Source organism: Panulirus ornatus, chromosome 37 (assembly GCF_036320965.1).
Source record: "Panulirus ornatus isolate Po-2019 chromosome 37, ASM3632096v1, whole genome shotgun sequence".
In the NCBI taxonomy this organism is placed as follows: domain Eukaryota; kingdom Metazoa; phylum Arthropoda; class Malacostraca; order Decapoda; family Palinuridae; genus Panulirus; species Panulirus ornatus.
Genome location: NC_092260.1, coordinates 15724864 through 15739808, shown reverse-complemented (window position 1 = coordinate 15739808; position 14945 = coordinate 15724864). Strand labels below are relative to the sequence as shown.

Genomic DNA, 14945 nt, shown 5'->3' with positions numbered 1-14945 from the left:
GATAATGCAAATGATGGAAAAAGTGGTGGTAGGCCTTCAGGCTCAACTCACTCACTCCCTTGCCACTTTTACTAATTAACAAAGTTAGTAGAGGTTCATCACAGTTACTGTCTCGTGTTTGAGAATAGTCTCAACGTACTGTTCTAGTATTAAAAGTTACAGTATTCAGCTAGGCTAATTCCTCATCTCTTCTTAAGGTTTACATGTAACCGCTGTGATCAAGTTCACACATTTCTTTCTTTAGCATTTGTCTTTATACTTCTACTAATACTAATAATAATATAATGATTTTCGTTATCATTATTGTTAGTAGAAGTAGTAGTCGTTGTTGTTGTTGTAACATTATTATATAATCTCAAGGATCCTTCATTCCAGGACTCCTGTCGCTTCTCTACTGTGCTACATTCAATGGCTGGGAAAAGATGACCTCCTTTGAAATCAGAAGGTGCAATTAAGAAAAAAAAGGTAATATTACTTCTTGTTTTCTGGTCATCAGACAATTTTTTATTCAGATGCATGTTTCTTGACACTGCCATGAGATTTCATTTAAATACTATAGTGCTATATGTAAAACGTCACACTTTTTACCTAATAAACAAATAGATTGTCCACAATAAGTGATCGCAGAAAATAATGAAAAGCCTAAGATATTCTAAGATATTCGAGGAGAAGGGTTGGTTCATTTGGGGGGGGGGGGATGGCGGGATATTTAAATGGATTTAGATCATTGTAAACTTCTTGAATGACAGTTCTGCTTGACGTGCACTTGTTTGAGGCCTGTTTGCATGCTCCACTTCCTCCCATACATCATAAACTGATAACCAAACAAATTAACATGTTCCCTTAAGCTCAGTCTTTTTGTAAATCCTAGTATATAAGCCTTCCTGGAAATCTTAATGGATATCAGATTCTATATTTGTATCCAGGTTATTATGTATTTCAGATAGAATTTAAGTAGATTAGTTAAACATGTTTGTTCATGATATCATGGAAATTTGTAACCTCAAATTGAATGAAAGTTTCCAATATTTCCCCAGTGTCAGTAGACCAATGGGCTAATTTTTTTTTATCACAAATAACATAAATGAAATCAAGTGTCAGCGACTTAATGATTTTCTCTTTCCCCACACAACTGTGCATGACAAAGTACAGGTACACTATAGAGACTGAAACATTGCTGGCCGTAGCTCATAGCCTACTTGGCCTATACACATATCTCTGTCATCTATATCCACAGATATCTGCATAAAAATCTAAATGATGCCCTTTACCAGTTTAGGTAAAACACTGAATGTTTATCAACTGAACATCAAATGATACAGTTGGGGCTACTAGTAGACCTGCACCTCATCTTGCTGTTGACATACCTTTTTTTTTTTTTTTTTGCGACATGCTTCACTGCTTCATAGCACAGCTCCGCACGACTCTCATGAATACTATTTGGTTGCCTCTTCTATTTGTCGAGATGATCGATACAGTTGAATAATCAGTTAATGGGTTTGGAAAGAAAAGAAGAAAGATTTACAACGTGATGCGAGTGGGATGGAGTGGGTGAGAGCTGTGAAGGGTAGTTAGTTTTGAGCCATGGTTGGGCTCGATGCCATATCCTCTCCGACGTCATTGTTTACTAGGTTACATCCCCTCGTCCCTGTATTGTTTCTTTTTGACGTCATCACTTCATTCTGTCCACTTCCGGACATTTTACACAATCATATGTACATTCCCCGGAAAACAGAGGGAGAGGCGGTGGTAATTTAAGCCAGGGCGCCCGTATCTAAACTTGATATTATATTTACGTCCAGTGTTTGTGACCTCGCTCCACAGCGACGATCCTTATAAATTTTTTCCTGTATTCTTTAATAATCTAAATATCTGTTAAATTTACTGCTCAAAGGCTTTGGACTACATTTAGAGTAAAAGAACACAATACAGATGAACAATCTTTTGTGTTTTAGCATTAGTTACTATTCAAAATAAAAATCCATGATGGCTACACATTTTACTGAACCCCATGTATAAGGAAATGGTTTAAGGTAATGGATGGTCCAACACAAACAAGTATGAATATATGTCATCATGAGGTAATACCATGTCCCCTACACAACATCCTTCCTGGATCAGGAGGTTACAACTGGAACGATGTCATGTGCATGTATGATTTCATTAGGCTGTGTCGAGCGTAAAGAGAGCTTGTAAACGTATGAGTGTACCTTTTTCCGTCTTTCACATGACAGTTTCCACACAAGAATTAGCTGTTTATCTGTTATAAAAGATGTCACAAAGGTTCGATCATTCCATCCTTAGAGATGAAATTACCAAATGAAGTGTCCAGGAAATGCATAATAAACATTATATATAAACAACGGTAGATACTCGTAACATATGCGTATTGTGATGATTATATGAATGAGAAACAGACTTTTTAATGAACAGGGAATGGGTCTGTTTTCTTGCTCAGGTAAGCATACCGACCAGGAACCAGCTGTACCCAGCACCAGCCTCCACCAAGAGAATGGTTTCAGTAGACGCCGAGCCGTCTTGCTACCTTCCAAGGAACACATCCTTAGGATGTACACATTTCACTATCTCTGGAATAAAGATTTTCAGAGTATGTCGATTTTTTTTTTTCATTCTTGACTCCATAGAGATAAATCTTAGTGAAAGAATGTTCACGATATGATGTTGCAGTGCTATGAATCTATCAAAATCCTTTCCTTGATGCGTTCTTGGAAACAAAGGTACAGGTAATCCCTTGGGAAGGATTGTTTGCTGTTTTGTCGCTAACAAATTTTCTAGCTGCTTAGCCAAGGTCTTGATTTACACATTATCTTTAAACTTGAATGACTGGCCATCATGGTATCAAGAAGAAAATGTTTCACCAAATACACTGAACTACTTTTCAAACACCGTCATGGCAATGAAAGTACACATGTTCTTGTACTGGTTGTAGAGTTGCCTGTAGCCAACATTACCCTGCTCTAGCCTCCTGCCCACGTTGCTTACTCCTCGTTTCCTCCTCACCACCTCATCGTTTTTCATCAGTGACCTTGGTAAGGTAGGTATGACAGTCTCTACGTTTCTCCTTTTCCTGCTGAAGACTCCACACGCCTCGTTCCCCATCAGCTGTCGCTTCACGATGCGATGCACTTTGGAGCTGCTTCGAAAGCTCTCCACACCTCCTAGAGACTCGACAGTCCTTCGTAGTCTCTCTAAGAGAATTACGTTTTCCTTTTCCTCAGCGGTAAGTTCGTTTGATTTAATGAGCTCTTCATAGATCTGAGAGAAATTGTTGGCTATGATGTTTTGTGAGCTTAGAGGAACGTTCGGATCGACATATAATGGGGTTTCTGGGGTGAGACTGACAGATGGTTCTTCTTTCGTCTGGTATGTAGTTGTCGTATGGCGTATCTCTGCTGCTCCGCTAATTATGGTGGCTTCACCGTTATGATCACCGCTCCGTTTTTCCTCGGTATCTTGGAGTATTGTGTTTAAACTGTTTCCCTGTATAAACTGGCTTTCCTTAGCAATCCCGCTGACAGTAACGCTACCCGTATCAAGAGCAGTAACCCTATCACGGTTGGCCTCGCCACCCTCTTCAACTTCCCATTCTTCTTTGCCATTGACAATAAAATCTCTATATATCTTTAATATTTCGTCCAGCTCCTCCTCGGTGATATACTCACTTTTGTTGTGGAAATCAGTGCTGGTGTCAACTGTGGCGTTCCAGGCACTGTCTTCGATGAAGATATCGGTGGAAGATCCCTTGGTTATTTCGTTACCCCTGCTCGTCTCTCCCTCATATCTGTTGGTAGGGTCGACACTCTCTGTCTCATTCCCGGCGTCAGCAGCTGCAGCAGCCCCTACCAGGCTCCGTAGCTGCTCATCACTGAGGACGATGACGGTGTCTGGCCTTGGGATGTACCCATCGTCGTGGACGTACGGGACTTTAGGAATGTATATATCTTTGCCAATATCTGTAAGTTCATTATCATCCAGTTCTTCCTTATCATTGTTAACATCACCAGTGATGTCGATTCTTGGAGGGTTGGATCCAACAAGGGCGTCTAGAGAGTGGTTGATTTCGTTACGGTAGAAGGGCGATAGGAGTTTGGACTCATTCCCTTGGAGGAACATATGCACCATCCCTTCTGCTTTGCCATCTTTGGTCTCGTCCCCAGTTTGTACCTTGTTCTTTTCTTCACTGTCATCATTATTGTAGTCCTCATCTTCATCTTCCCAGTCGCTCTCTTCGTAATCATCACGCTCATCATAATCACTTTCACCATCATCATTTTCATCATAATCATCATCATCATCTAGGTGTTTCGAATCATCATCGTCCTCAAATCCATCATAATCATATTCATATTCATCGTCTTCGTCTCTAAGTTCAACGTCCTCTCCCTCGTCATATGTTGTATCATCGTCCACATCATCATCATCATCATCATCATTATCATCATCATCATCTTCATCGCTCTCAGTATCACCATCATCTTCCCCAGAAGCTTCCCTCTCTCGGTCGCTACCTTCATCGTCATCTTCAGCGCCACCTTCAGATCCAAGCAAGGCTGTTGTCTCCATCAAGATCCTTCCGGCGATGCTAGTGGGTGTCCCGGGCGTCGGGGTGAATTCAATGTTCCCCGTGGGCGTTGCAGTTTTGATCTGTGGAATCTTGGGGGCCGCTAGGAAGGTGCTGTCATGAAGTTGTGTTGGTTTGAGCGTGGGAGCAGATGGATAGGTCTGAGATCGCCTGGCGCAGGACGTCACAACAACGAGGCAAATGATCAACCTGTACGAGGAAAGGCAGAGATCATGGATAACTTTTGTTATAGTGCATCAGCAGTATGTATAACACTGTAAAGCAAATACATCTTAAACAATGACTGCAGTAAATACTCATAATCATTATTGGGAAACTTTAGTGATAGATTAGTGACGTGAATCATTCAGCGAGGTAAAACATTCTTCATGTGCATCGATTTTAAAACCAAGATCTCGACAGCAGTACGTTTTTTTTTTTCTCGGTGCCTCACAGTGCTTAAGAGAGGTCCCATCCAGTCATCGATGGGCACAATGAACATTAATAGCTAAACTAATTTCCTTACTAAACCAATGAACAATATCACCACACACATAACCCCAGTCTGCCGGGTGTAGAATGACACGAGAGATGCGTATCCTCCACACACCCCAGTGAAACCTAATCATACATCTGTACACTTTATAACTTGTTTCTAAATATATATATATATATATATATATATATATATATATATATATATATATATATATATATATATATCAGCTTTATCTAGATGTAATAAGTACAAATCATCGACCTGCAGACCGGTAGCTCAAGGTTTATGTTAGGATTCTGAGGAATGGAGAGACAAATCGGCTGACGGGAGGCAAACAAGGTTGTCAGACAATAGCCTTCTGACCTGTTTACCGGAGCAGTCATACCCACAGTCCAATGTGTACAGTAACTCGGTGTTTAGGAACTCGTAAATTGCAAGTACTGGTTGTTGGTTTTCCTCCCCCCCAAAAAAAGGAAAAGAAAAGGAAATCCAAGTATTTTTGCCGCCTTGCTGTGGCATGAGAGTATACCTGAGACGACACCCGCGACCAAGACATCTTGAGTTTGACTGTACAAATGATCGATTAAATGTAAGGGAAAATATGGTTATGACCAACAACTTCGTACGTGTGGGAGAAAACCATCTTTGTTCATTGAATTGACAATCAGGAAATTATGGGTACGATCATTTACCGAAAGAAATTGCATATCTTTTTCACGTTATTGTCCCAGTTTTCGTTAATCTTATATTTCTCGTTACTGCAGTTAACTTACTCGCTCTCTTCGTCAAGACGATAACATTTGCCTAACGATGGTATCGTCGTAGTTGACAAAACAAAACTGGTCAGACGTCTACTTACCAGGAGGGCGTCGGAAACATGGCGAGCGTTGCGTTACTGCAGCTCTCTGGGGATGACTGAACCACGTCGCCGTCCGCTGGCCTGCAGAACGACCGTGTTCCATATCCACCGCCAACTTCCCTCGTGTTTTATTGTTAAGGGTCATATTCCCTTGACCTGGTGAGGGAAGCGGATGTCTGACGATGGACAGTGCTGCTCTGCGGCGAGGGCGGAAGACCTCACTTCCGTATATACAAATGCAAATAAGCCGGACTACTTGGTTACAACATTCGGACCTTCGGAATGGCGGATCCTGCACTCAGAGCCTCGCAGCATTTGACAGAGATATATCTAGCCGAACCCAGGTAACCTCGAAAACCTGATCTCTTGCCAGTCTGTGGGTTTGGACTGGGAATACGTCTGTTCTATAAAAGGAATTTCCGCTAAAGTTACATACAGGGTGCATGCACTTACCCACCTCCAGCAAAATGGTAACGACAATGAAAACAGTGGGTATTACTAAAGGTTGTTTGGGCTTTCGGCCTATTAACTGCTAGGGTTATCACTAAGACTGTCAACGTCAAGCTACATCCACTGAGAAATCTTTAACATAATTTTCAGATGTTAAAGATAATGTTAGGACCACATACAGTCTTACTACGTATATGACCCTTGTGAAAATAGTTGATAGATAGGTGAGGCCTTATAAGAAATTAGAGAATAATATTCCATGACTATGAAAAAGTTTAAGAAACTCTGTATGAATATAAATAATGTACACATAATCATATGTATATAGAGGAAATCTCAACGAACAGGTGACCGTAAATGCAGAAACACCATTAGGAAAGGGAAACACCAGAATCCTGAGCGCTTTCGTGCATTACTGCACCTTCAGAGGACTGAATACAGAGCGAGAAAATACAGTACAGGTTATGCATGCAGAACCGGAGCAAACATGGAATGGGGTTGAGTGACCTTATACTTACTGAGGCGAGGTTGGCACAAGTCTATGTGACCCATTCTCAACCTAAGAACTCCCGTATGACCTCGTTCACTACAGGGGGAAAAAATGCTGGGGACGTTAATGATAAAACTCCAAATTACCTCTGATCCAGGAATCAGTGATATATAAGTAGCTGTATACCTACGAGGTTATTTGCTTAACTGTCCGAGCGGACTAGACGTTCTTTACTCGTGGCCTGGCCCCTGGGTCTGAGATCCTCATTTACTCAGTGCAAGCAGCGGCCAAAACCAAAAAGCAAAAAGAATAAAAGTCTAAAGAAAAATCGCCTCTTCCGTATATAAAACATTGTCATCAAAATGTGTCAAACATCGGTATTTTGTCTCAAATATTTGGGTTCTTAGACTGTAAGTCTTGAGGACAATACAACAAACGATGTCAGGAATTCACTTCTCTGTAAATAATACACTAATCTTAAATTAGACATATTTTATTGTCACCATCAATACAGTCTTCCAATTATTTGCCGAAATAAATACCCGCTAACAAATGGAGTACAAAGATTCTTGAAAAGAAAAATACTTTAAATTTCTCATAATTATATTACAAGTTCTCCAAGTCAAAATCTTGAATTCAATTGTCAGCCATAACTCGCATAAAATACCCGCAGTATAACTTCCCAGTCACTAATTATATAACAGCTTTTACACATGTGTCAATAATAAACTGGATTATGGCTGAAGTTACTAAAGTGGGGTTTTGTCAAATTTCGAAGTTTTGCACATACCATTATTAGCTGCTGATCTGGAAACCTTTACAGTATGCATTATAGTTAAGCACCTGCTGGCGCAATATCTTCCTCGGGAAGTTGGGGAGCTGAAAGCGCTCTGATGCACTAAACTTGTAGAAAAGTGAAAGGAGAAGGTTGTTACGCTACGGTAATTCTTGCAGGTGAGAATGTGGCAAGTTGAGGGTAAGGGTAAATTTAATCAACAGTAAATATTTTTGCTTAGTAGTCGTAAAAAAAGGAGGGGCAGCTTAAATGCGGTAAACTCATGGGAGACAACAAAAAGTGGATGGAGAGTGGTCAGGTTACTGTATATTAATATAGCTGCAAATGAATGGAAGTAACAATAAAACCATTTCTCAAATTTTGGTAACAGAGTTATGAAAAAGTTGAATGAAGTCTACAAACTGGTAGTTGGTGAACAGAGAACCTGACGAGTTGGTAACTAACTTGATGACATCATGCGACAGGAACGAATATAAAAATATTAATGTGGGAGTATTGCTCACTTATAGTATAGGAAAACTAAACTGAAAACTGATTTAGGAACATTTTCGTATAATTTTCTTTTTTTTTTTTCTTTTAATGAGTATTCCAGGAAAAGTGGATAAGGGGGAAGTAGTGCCCTCTTCATCCGAACATACCAGGCGGGACTGTGTAAAAGTAGTTGTGCTGCTGGTGTGCAACAGATGACAAAAGTCATGAGGTGTGCCACAATGCTTGGCTGTTTAAAAGATATTCATTTTTGCCAAGCACTGTGGGAGGGTCAATGCCAATAGCTCCAACTCACTCGATTGTCTAAAAAACAAACAAACACAGCTTAAGAATATGAAATGAGAAGTTGATCAATTAAGTTTTGTTAAGCTTGGCATCAAAAGCCCTAGTGACTCTGGATCTAATGAACGATTATATCGAGAAACTTAAATGCCCACATAAGAAGTAAGATTGGTATGTCCAAAGGAAGAGGGTCAGCTAGCAGTGAAGTGACAGGCAAAAAAAATGTGATGCAGGTGGTGGTGCGAAGAATAAGGTACACTGTGATTCTCTCTAAAGATATTACGGAAACTATGATTACTCGTAGAAGACTAAAGCTTTGTGGAAAAAATATATATGTATATATCATTCACGTAGTAAGTGGCTTACCATACAAACAAATTTCTCTAATTAGATATACAGTAACAGGTACGCATGGATCAAGGATACTTTAGGTTTCTGACATGAATTCAATATATTCTGGAGGAAACATATATATATATATATATATATATATATATATATATATATATATATATATATATATATATATATATATATATATATATATATTCGTTAGTTTCCACCAGGGATATATCTATTTCAAAAGGCATCTTCACATTCATATTAATCACTTTAGAGCACAGCTAAAGCAGTGCATGACGTGGAGGTAACAGTTAACAGCTGCGCAAGTCCGGGCTTTTTGACTAAGACATGTCACCATGACATCCTTCACAGGTACGGTCATACCATGCCATTCACTATCCTGCTGCTGCTAACCTCCACACTCCACGTGATGCATGATAATAGACCAAAGTTAAGCAGGACTTCCACTGATCAATAAATATACTTACAATTTCATATGATACAAAAACAAACACTTTGGATGTGAGTAATGCTAGCTATACAAGTTACTGCCAAATACTGGTAACTAGTTACTAGAACTATACTCTTAGCCATGATTCTTGCATTGATTTTTCCTTAATGTCTTCAACAAGGAAAAACATTATTCACGACCTTTGTTTACCTTCTCAGTCCGTGAGAAGACAAACTCTCTTTCCCATTGCTGCTGGCTGATACAATCACTTTTGGAAAAAAAAAATATTAGTTGTACAATTTCCATGGTACACACTCTACATTACTCAGAAATTACTGACATCAAAATAAACTGTAACAAAAATAAGCGTTGTCGAGCCACGTAGGGAGGCGTCGAGTCCGATGGCTGTTCAAGCGCGTAAGGCGCCGCCGCCAGGTGGACTCTAGAACTGGTACTGACAAACGAAGAAGTCCTTCTCCTTGCAGTCGTAATTGTAGGCGCGGTACGAGCTCTGGCCGAAGAGTCCCATGCACTTGCCGGAGCCGCTGGGCACCTCCTCGTTCCAGGTGTCCTTGCTCATGTCGATTGGCACGCCCGCCTGTAACAGAAGTGTGTTTCAACCTCAGCAGTGGTGTTCAAAATGTATGAGTAACAAAACATCGAACACTGAAATACAATGTGCGTGATTATAACGACACAAGGACTGTGATCACTGGCAGTCGGTTTCCTACCTCAGTCCGATCAATACGCCACCAGGCTGTTCAAACTGTGGACATAGTCACAACAAATGACTTAGATAATAAAGTGACCAAGGGTATCACACACACCATCCGTGCCTGGTATCGCTCCATCGCGTCAAGTTATTCTCTTTTACGTGTAAACTTTACTGGGAAGTGCAATGTGGTCATTAGTTAGTATACGGTGTGTCAATGAATAAAGTCGTCATTTCAGCAGTGTTGGTGTGTGTAACCATGTCAGTAATGGTGTGTGTAACCATGTCAGTAATACTGCTGGTATGTTTACTATCGTGTAAGTAATCGTGGGTAATATGGTTTCAGCCTTTATGGGCAGACCTAGTACCATTTAGCTTACTATGGCTTTTTATTGTTCGTGTGAAGCATAAGCATACCTGAAGATTCTGCCTGTGTTGTCAGTAAAGGTGGTGTGGTCAGTGCTGATGATATGGGTAATATCTGCGTGCTGTCCTTTTATCGCCCCGCCCAACACTCCCTCTTAGCTAGCTCCTTGGCATAATGAAGACAGTTATGTGAGCAGCCCCTGACGTCACCAAATAGCACTGATGAGGCCTTATGAGGGTTTTATGCATGAAGCACCCACAGCTGCACCGCCCGCTGACCTTCGAAGTCCCCACACAAGCCTGTGATATAACTAGTAGGAAATCACATACGACCGAAACCCTACTGAACCCGAGACAGTGCAATCCTTCAGCACGACTCTTGAGCACAACGGCAAGACCTTTGAGTACGATCGTTAGGCCTTAAAACTATTCCTTATGCGCCAAATTAAAACGCCATGCCATCATACTCAAGGGACGTATCACTGTGCTCCAAAGGTTGAAAGATCCACTATACGCTGTCTCACAACAACAAATGGTCAAGGGAGGCGTATCATAGGCGACTCCGCTCAGTAGAGGATCGCTAGTCATTGCAGTGAGAGGTGACATCAACGGCGAGGTACGCAGGGGAAAAGCAAGCTGCTGGACCACATCGAGCTTCCCAGACAATCTGTAGCATTCATACAAAGGAACGACGCAATACGCAATTCTAATATTCTTCATAAGAGAATAAAAGATAGTGTCGTCGTCCCTAGAAGATGGCAAGTGCTTGTTGATAACTTTAAGTGTCATAATGAATGAATTTACATTCTGCCTGGTGAAATCTACAATCATTACGTTTATTCATGGTTCAGCACAAAGTGTTGGCCAAAATTTAGTTGAGTTCCAACCTAGGGTAAGAGCGGTCGAAGGAAAGCAGTAAGGCAATAGAATTGACTCAGTAAACGATAAGACAAATTCTAAACATCTGGGATATGTGAATGTTATGAATATGACAGCTGAAATTTCTTCCTTTCCTGCTTCTCGCTTGAAATAGAAAAAAAAAAAAATCCCTCATGACATGGTAAGAAGAGCAATCCAATACCAAAAGGGCAACGAAGTTTCAGAAAAGTAATTAATCTAAAGGTCGGAGAGCTAACTTTCCACGCAAATAACGAGCATACCATATATATATATATATATATATATATATATATATATATATATATATATATATATATATATATATATATATCCCTGGGGATAGGGGAGAAAGAATACTTCCCACGTATTCCCTGCGTGTCGTAGAAGGCGACTAAAAGGGAAGGGAGCGGGGGGCTGGAAATCCTCCCCTCTCATTTTTTTCTTTTAATTTTCCAAAAGAAGGCACAGAGAAGGGGGCCATGTGAGGATATTCCCTCAAAGGCCCAGTCCTCTGTTCTTAACGCTACCTCGCTAATGCGGGAAATGGCGAATGGTATGAAAGAAAGATAGAATATATATATATATATATATATATATATATATATATATATATATATATATATATATATATATATATATATATATATATATTTATATATATGTGGCACGTGATACAAGGTTTATGTCGAACAGTTTACTACAATCAAGCAAGACACGGCTTAACCTTCTCGACGGACATCCCACTTAAAGAGAAGGACGGGCCGTCAGTAAGGCGGGCCACGCCAGACAGAGAACTGGCGAAATCAACACCACCAACAACATCCCATCTTAATGAGCCTCGCGGGAGACCAGAATTTTTTTCTTCCCGTTTTTTTTTCTTAAAACCCATGGGAAGTGTTAACCGAGGTGACAGATCTTTCTACACTATGAAAAGATGCAGGTTATATAAGGGAGTAAAGTATTACACAGACCCACTGAGAGGGAACTAGCTGCGTGCACAGGAGTTCCTGGGGATAAACGATGTGAGGATGGTGGTGGAATACCCATGGAGTTTTAACGGTAGCGGTGCTAAATTAGCGCAACGCAGAAACGCAACAGGGTGACATTTCACCAAAATACTGATTGTAAAAGTGGCGATGAAATGGATGAGACTACTGACGGAGATACACACATGATGATCTTATGTCCAAGCCTTTTAATGCTGTCCTTGAAGCGTGTCCATTACAGCCTAAATGACACATTCGTCGAGCCAGCTTTGGCGGCCCTGTCATACACTAACATTACTCACGTATTCTTACTGCGCATTTTAGTTTCCGAGAACATTTTAATTGGCCCGTCATACCTACATGTATATTCATAAAGTAATTATAATTTTACGGCGACATTTTCATAAAATGACAAGTCAACCAATTTGTGTACGTACCCATAATGGTTCACGGGTGATGCACCTCTAAATCCAGCACAAGTCATTAAAAACACTGCTGGTGTACTATTCGACACAAATCTTTTACGTTTATTTCTTGGGAAGACACTCACCGTAAGGTAAACGTATCTCAATTAGCGCCATCACAAAACAGTAAGCCTAGTATATACAACGGTCAAACTATTCAAAACCCTCAGATCACTGACATATATTTTTGTTAGTATTTCTGTCTATCATCACCAGAGGGGACGCACCTCAACATCAGAAAGAAAGTTCAAGAGTTACTCAACACGTTACCGTCCACGAGTGAGCAGTAGTAGGGTAGAACCTCAGGCAGCAGCAAAGGATGCCGGCCGTACACAGAATTCATTATAATAATGTTATTCGAAGAACACTAAACCTATTAAAGTCTCAGTGTTAAATGCAAATTCCCTTAGACATCGGCTGCACTTAGCTCCTTCAAAGGTCGCAGGGTTAAGCTAATTTCATGTGACATTTTACGGTCAACAGTTTCAAGATGATCGTTGTTTATCGCAGAGGATTATGAGTCAGCTGAACAAGAGGAGCCGTGTTTGCGCGCTCCGACCCGTGGCGGCCTCTCCGTGGCCGCTGGTCCACACACTGCCATCAGTAGAGCCCAGTGTTGGACATTTTCACCAGTATCAACCCATAAATACGACGACTAAGACCCCTTGACTAGGACGACTTATTCCTCCTTTACTCAAGAATTAAGTCGAACTCAGGAAGATTAAATCGTCATACGCAAGGGTTTAAAAGCCGTCGTATTCCAGATTAAAGCCGTCCAACTCAAGGAGGGTTAATCTCAGCTCACGAAAACTAAAGAATTCTTCTAATGATCTGTCTCTCAAGAGCTCTGGACTGCCCAAGGATGGGCTGTTGACGTAACATAAAACCTCAAGCCTAGTTAACCCTGGGAAAACAAAACCCAGTGACCCTTGTATGCAAGAGAGGCTGGCAACATGGGCTGACAGCAGAGGCTGACAAATGAGGCTACAGGCAGCAGCGGCTGGCAACAGAGGTAGCCATCAGGGGCTGACACCAGAGTCAGGCAGTAAAGGGCTTGCAAAAGAGGCTGGCAGAAGACAGTAAAGGCTGACATCAAAGGCTGGCAGTGGTGGTTGGCAACTGAGGCAGAGAAGGCCTGGCAACTGAAGCAGGCATCGGAGGCTGGCAACTGAAGCAGGCATTAAAGGCTGCCAATATAGGGAGCAGTGGTTGGCAACAGAAGCAGTCAGTATAGGCCCCCAACTGACAATGACAACAAAGGCAGGCAACAGAGGCTGGCGGTAGAGGCTGTTAACAGAGGCAGACAGCAGATGCTGGCAAGAAACAGACAGCAAAGGTTGGCAAGAAGTAGACATCAGAGGCTGGCAACAACGGCAAGTAGCAGAGGCTGACAGTAAAGCTGGTTGGCAACAAAAGAAGGCAGCAGAAGATGGCAGGAGAGGCAAGCTGCAGAGGGTGGCAACAGAGGCGGGCAACAGCAGCAGACAGCAAAGGTTAGCATAAAGGCAGGCAGCAAAAGCTGGCAACAGAGGCACTATCAGTTGTAGCACGAACTGCACCATATGACTCGGGGCAGGGGACAGCAGGGGAGATTGGGCAGTGAAGTGGTGGCATGCTATATGGTGACATGTGGGACGTGATGATTGGACTGGTGGAAGTGGTGGTAATGGGGCTCGCGAGAGTGATGGTGATGGGCTGGTGGGCGTGGTGATGTGGTTGATGGGCATGACAGTTACGGGGCGGGTGGGCGTAGTGATGACAGGGTAAGAAGGTGTGTTGCTGATGGGGCTGGTGGGCGAGATGGAGATGGCGGCCGTGTTGGTGATGGGGAGCGATAGGTCTGGTGGGCGTGGTGGTGACGGGGCTGATGGGCGTGGCACCAGGTGGGATGCGTGAGTGTACTAACCTGAGGACCAGAAGACCAAACCCAGGAGCCGTCATCTAGCTGGGTGCCGCCGACCCACAGGTACTCTGGGCGATCTGTGGGCAAAGAGAGAATCATCATTACCAAAACAATACATCATCTTGTAAACAAGTGGACTGAACAAACATCAGTACAAGATACCTCCGGGTTAATTGACTCGTTTTACTTATATCTTTTTTAACATTAAAAATGATATATTTACCTGCATGTAACGATGCTCTAAATTTACATGAAAATATTTCTGAAAGTCACACACACACACACACATTACGGGCTCAGCGTCATGTCATTAGGACAGGAGCAGGTTGTCGCATTTGAAAGTAATATATATATATATATATATATATATATAT

The 14945-nt window shown here is 41.6% G+C and overlaps 2 protein-coding genes across 2 annotated transcripts in view; both read right to left on the bottom strand.

Annotated features, from left to right (window-relative positions):
- Window positions 1-2748: 2748 nt before the first annotated feature.
- On the bottom strand, window positions 2749-6048 carry LOC139760528 (uncharacterized). The gene is made up of 2 exons (XM_071683835.1): window positions 5941-6048; window positions 2749-4792 (listed from the first exon to the last, which is right to left on the bottom strand). The coding sequence occupies exons 1-2, from the start codon at window positions 5958-5960 to the stop codon at window positions 2893-2895; spliced, it is 1920 nt and encodes a 639-aa protein (XP_071539936.1). The 5' UTR covers window positions 5961-6048; the 3' UTR covers window positions 2749-2892.
- A 1309-nt stretch (window positions 6049-7357) lies between these two features.
- LOC139760526 (uncharacterized) overlaps window positions 7358-14945 on the bottom strand; it is a 58938-nt gene continuing 51350 nt past the window's right edge. The window contains exons 5-6 of the mRNA XM_071683834.1: window positions 14575-14648; window positions 7358-9838 (exon numbers count right to left, since the gene is read on the bottom strand). Of these exons, the coding sequence (XP_071539935.1) occupies window positions 9683-9838; window positions 14575-14648 (230 nt within the window). The 3' untranslated portion in view covers window positions 7358-9682. The remainder of the gene's footprint in view (window positions 9839-14574; window positions 14649-14945) is intronic.

Bases quoted from the DNA above. Each gene is read 5' to 3' on its own strand.
- LOC139760528 (XM_071683835.1), bottom strand. From the start codon at position 5,960: ATGTTTCCGACGCCCTCCTG. The intron at 4,793-5,940 runs GTAAGTAGACGT...TTCCTCGTACAG, and splicing joins ATGTTTCCGACGCCCTCCTG to GTTGATCATTTGCCTCGTTG.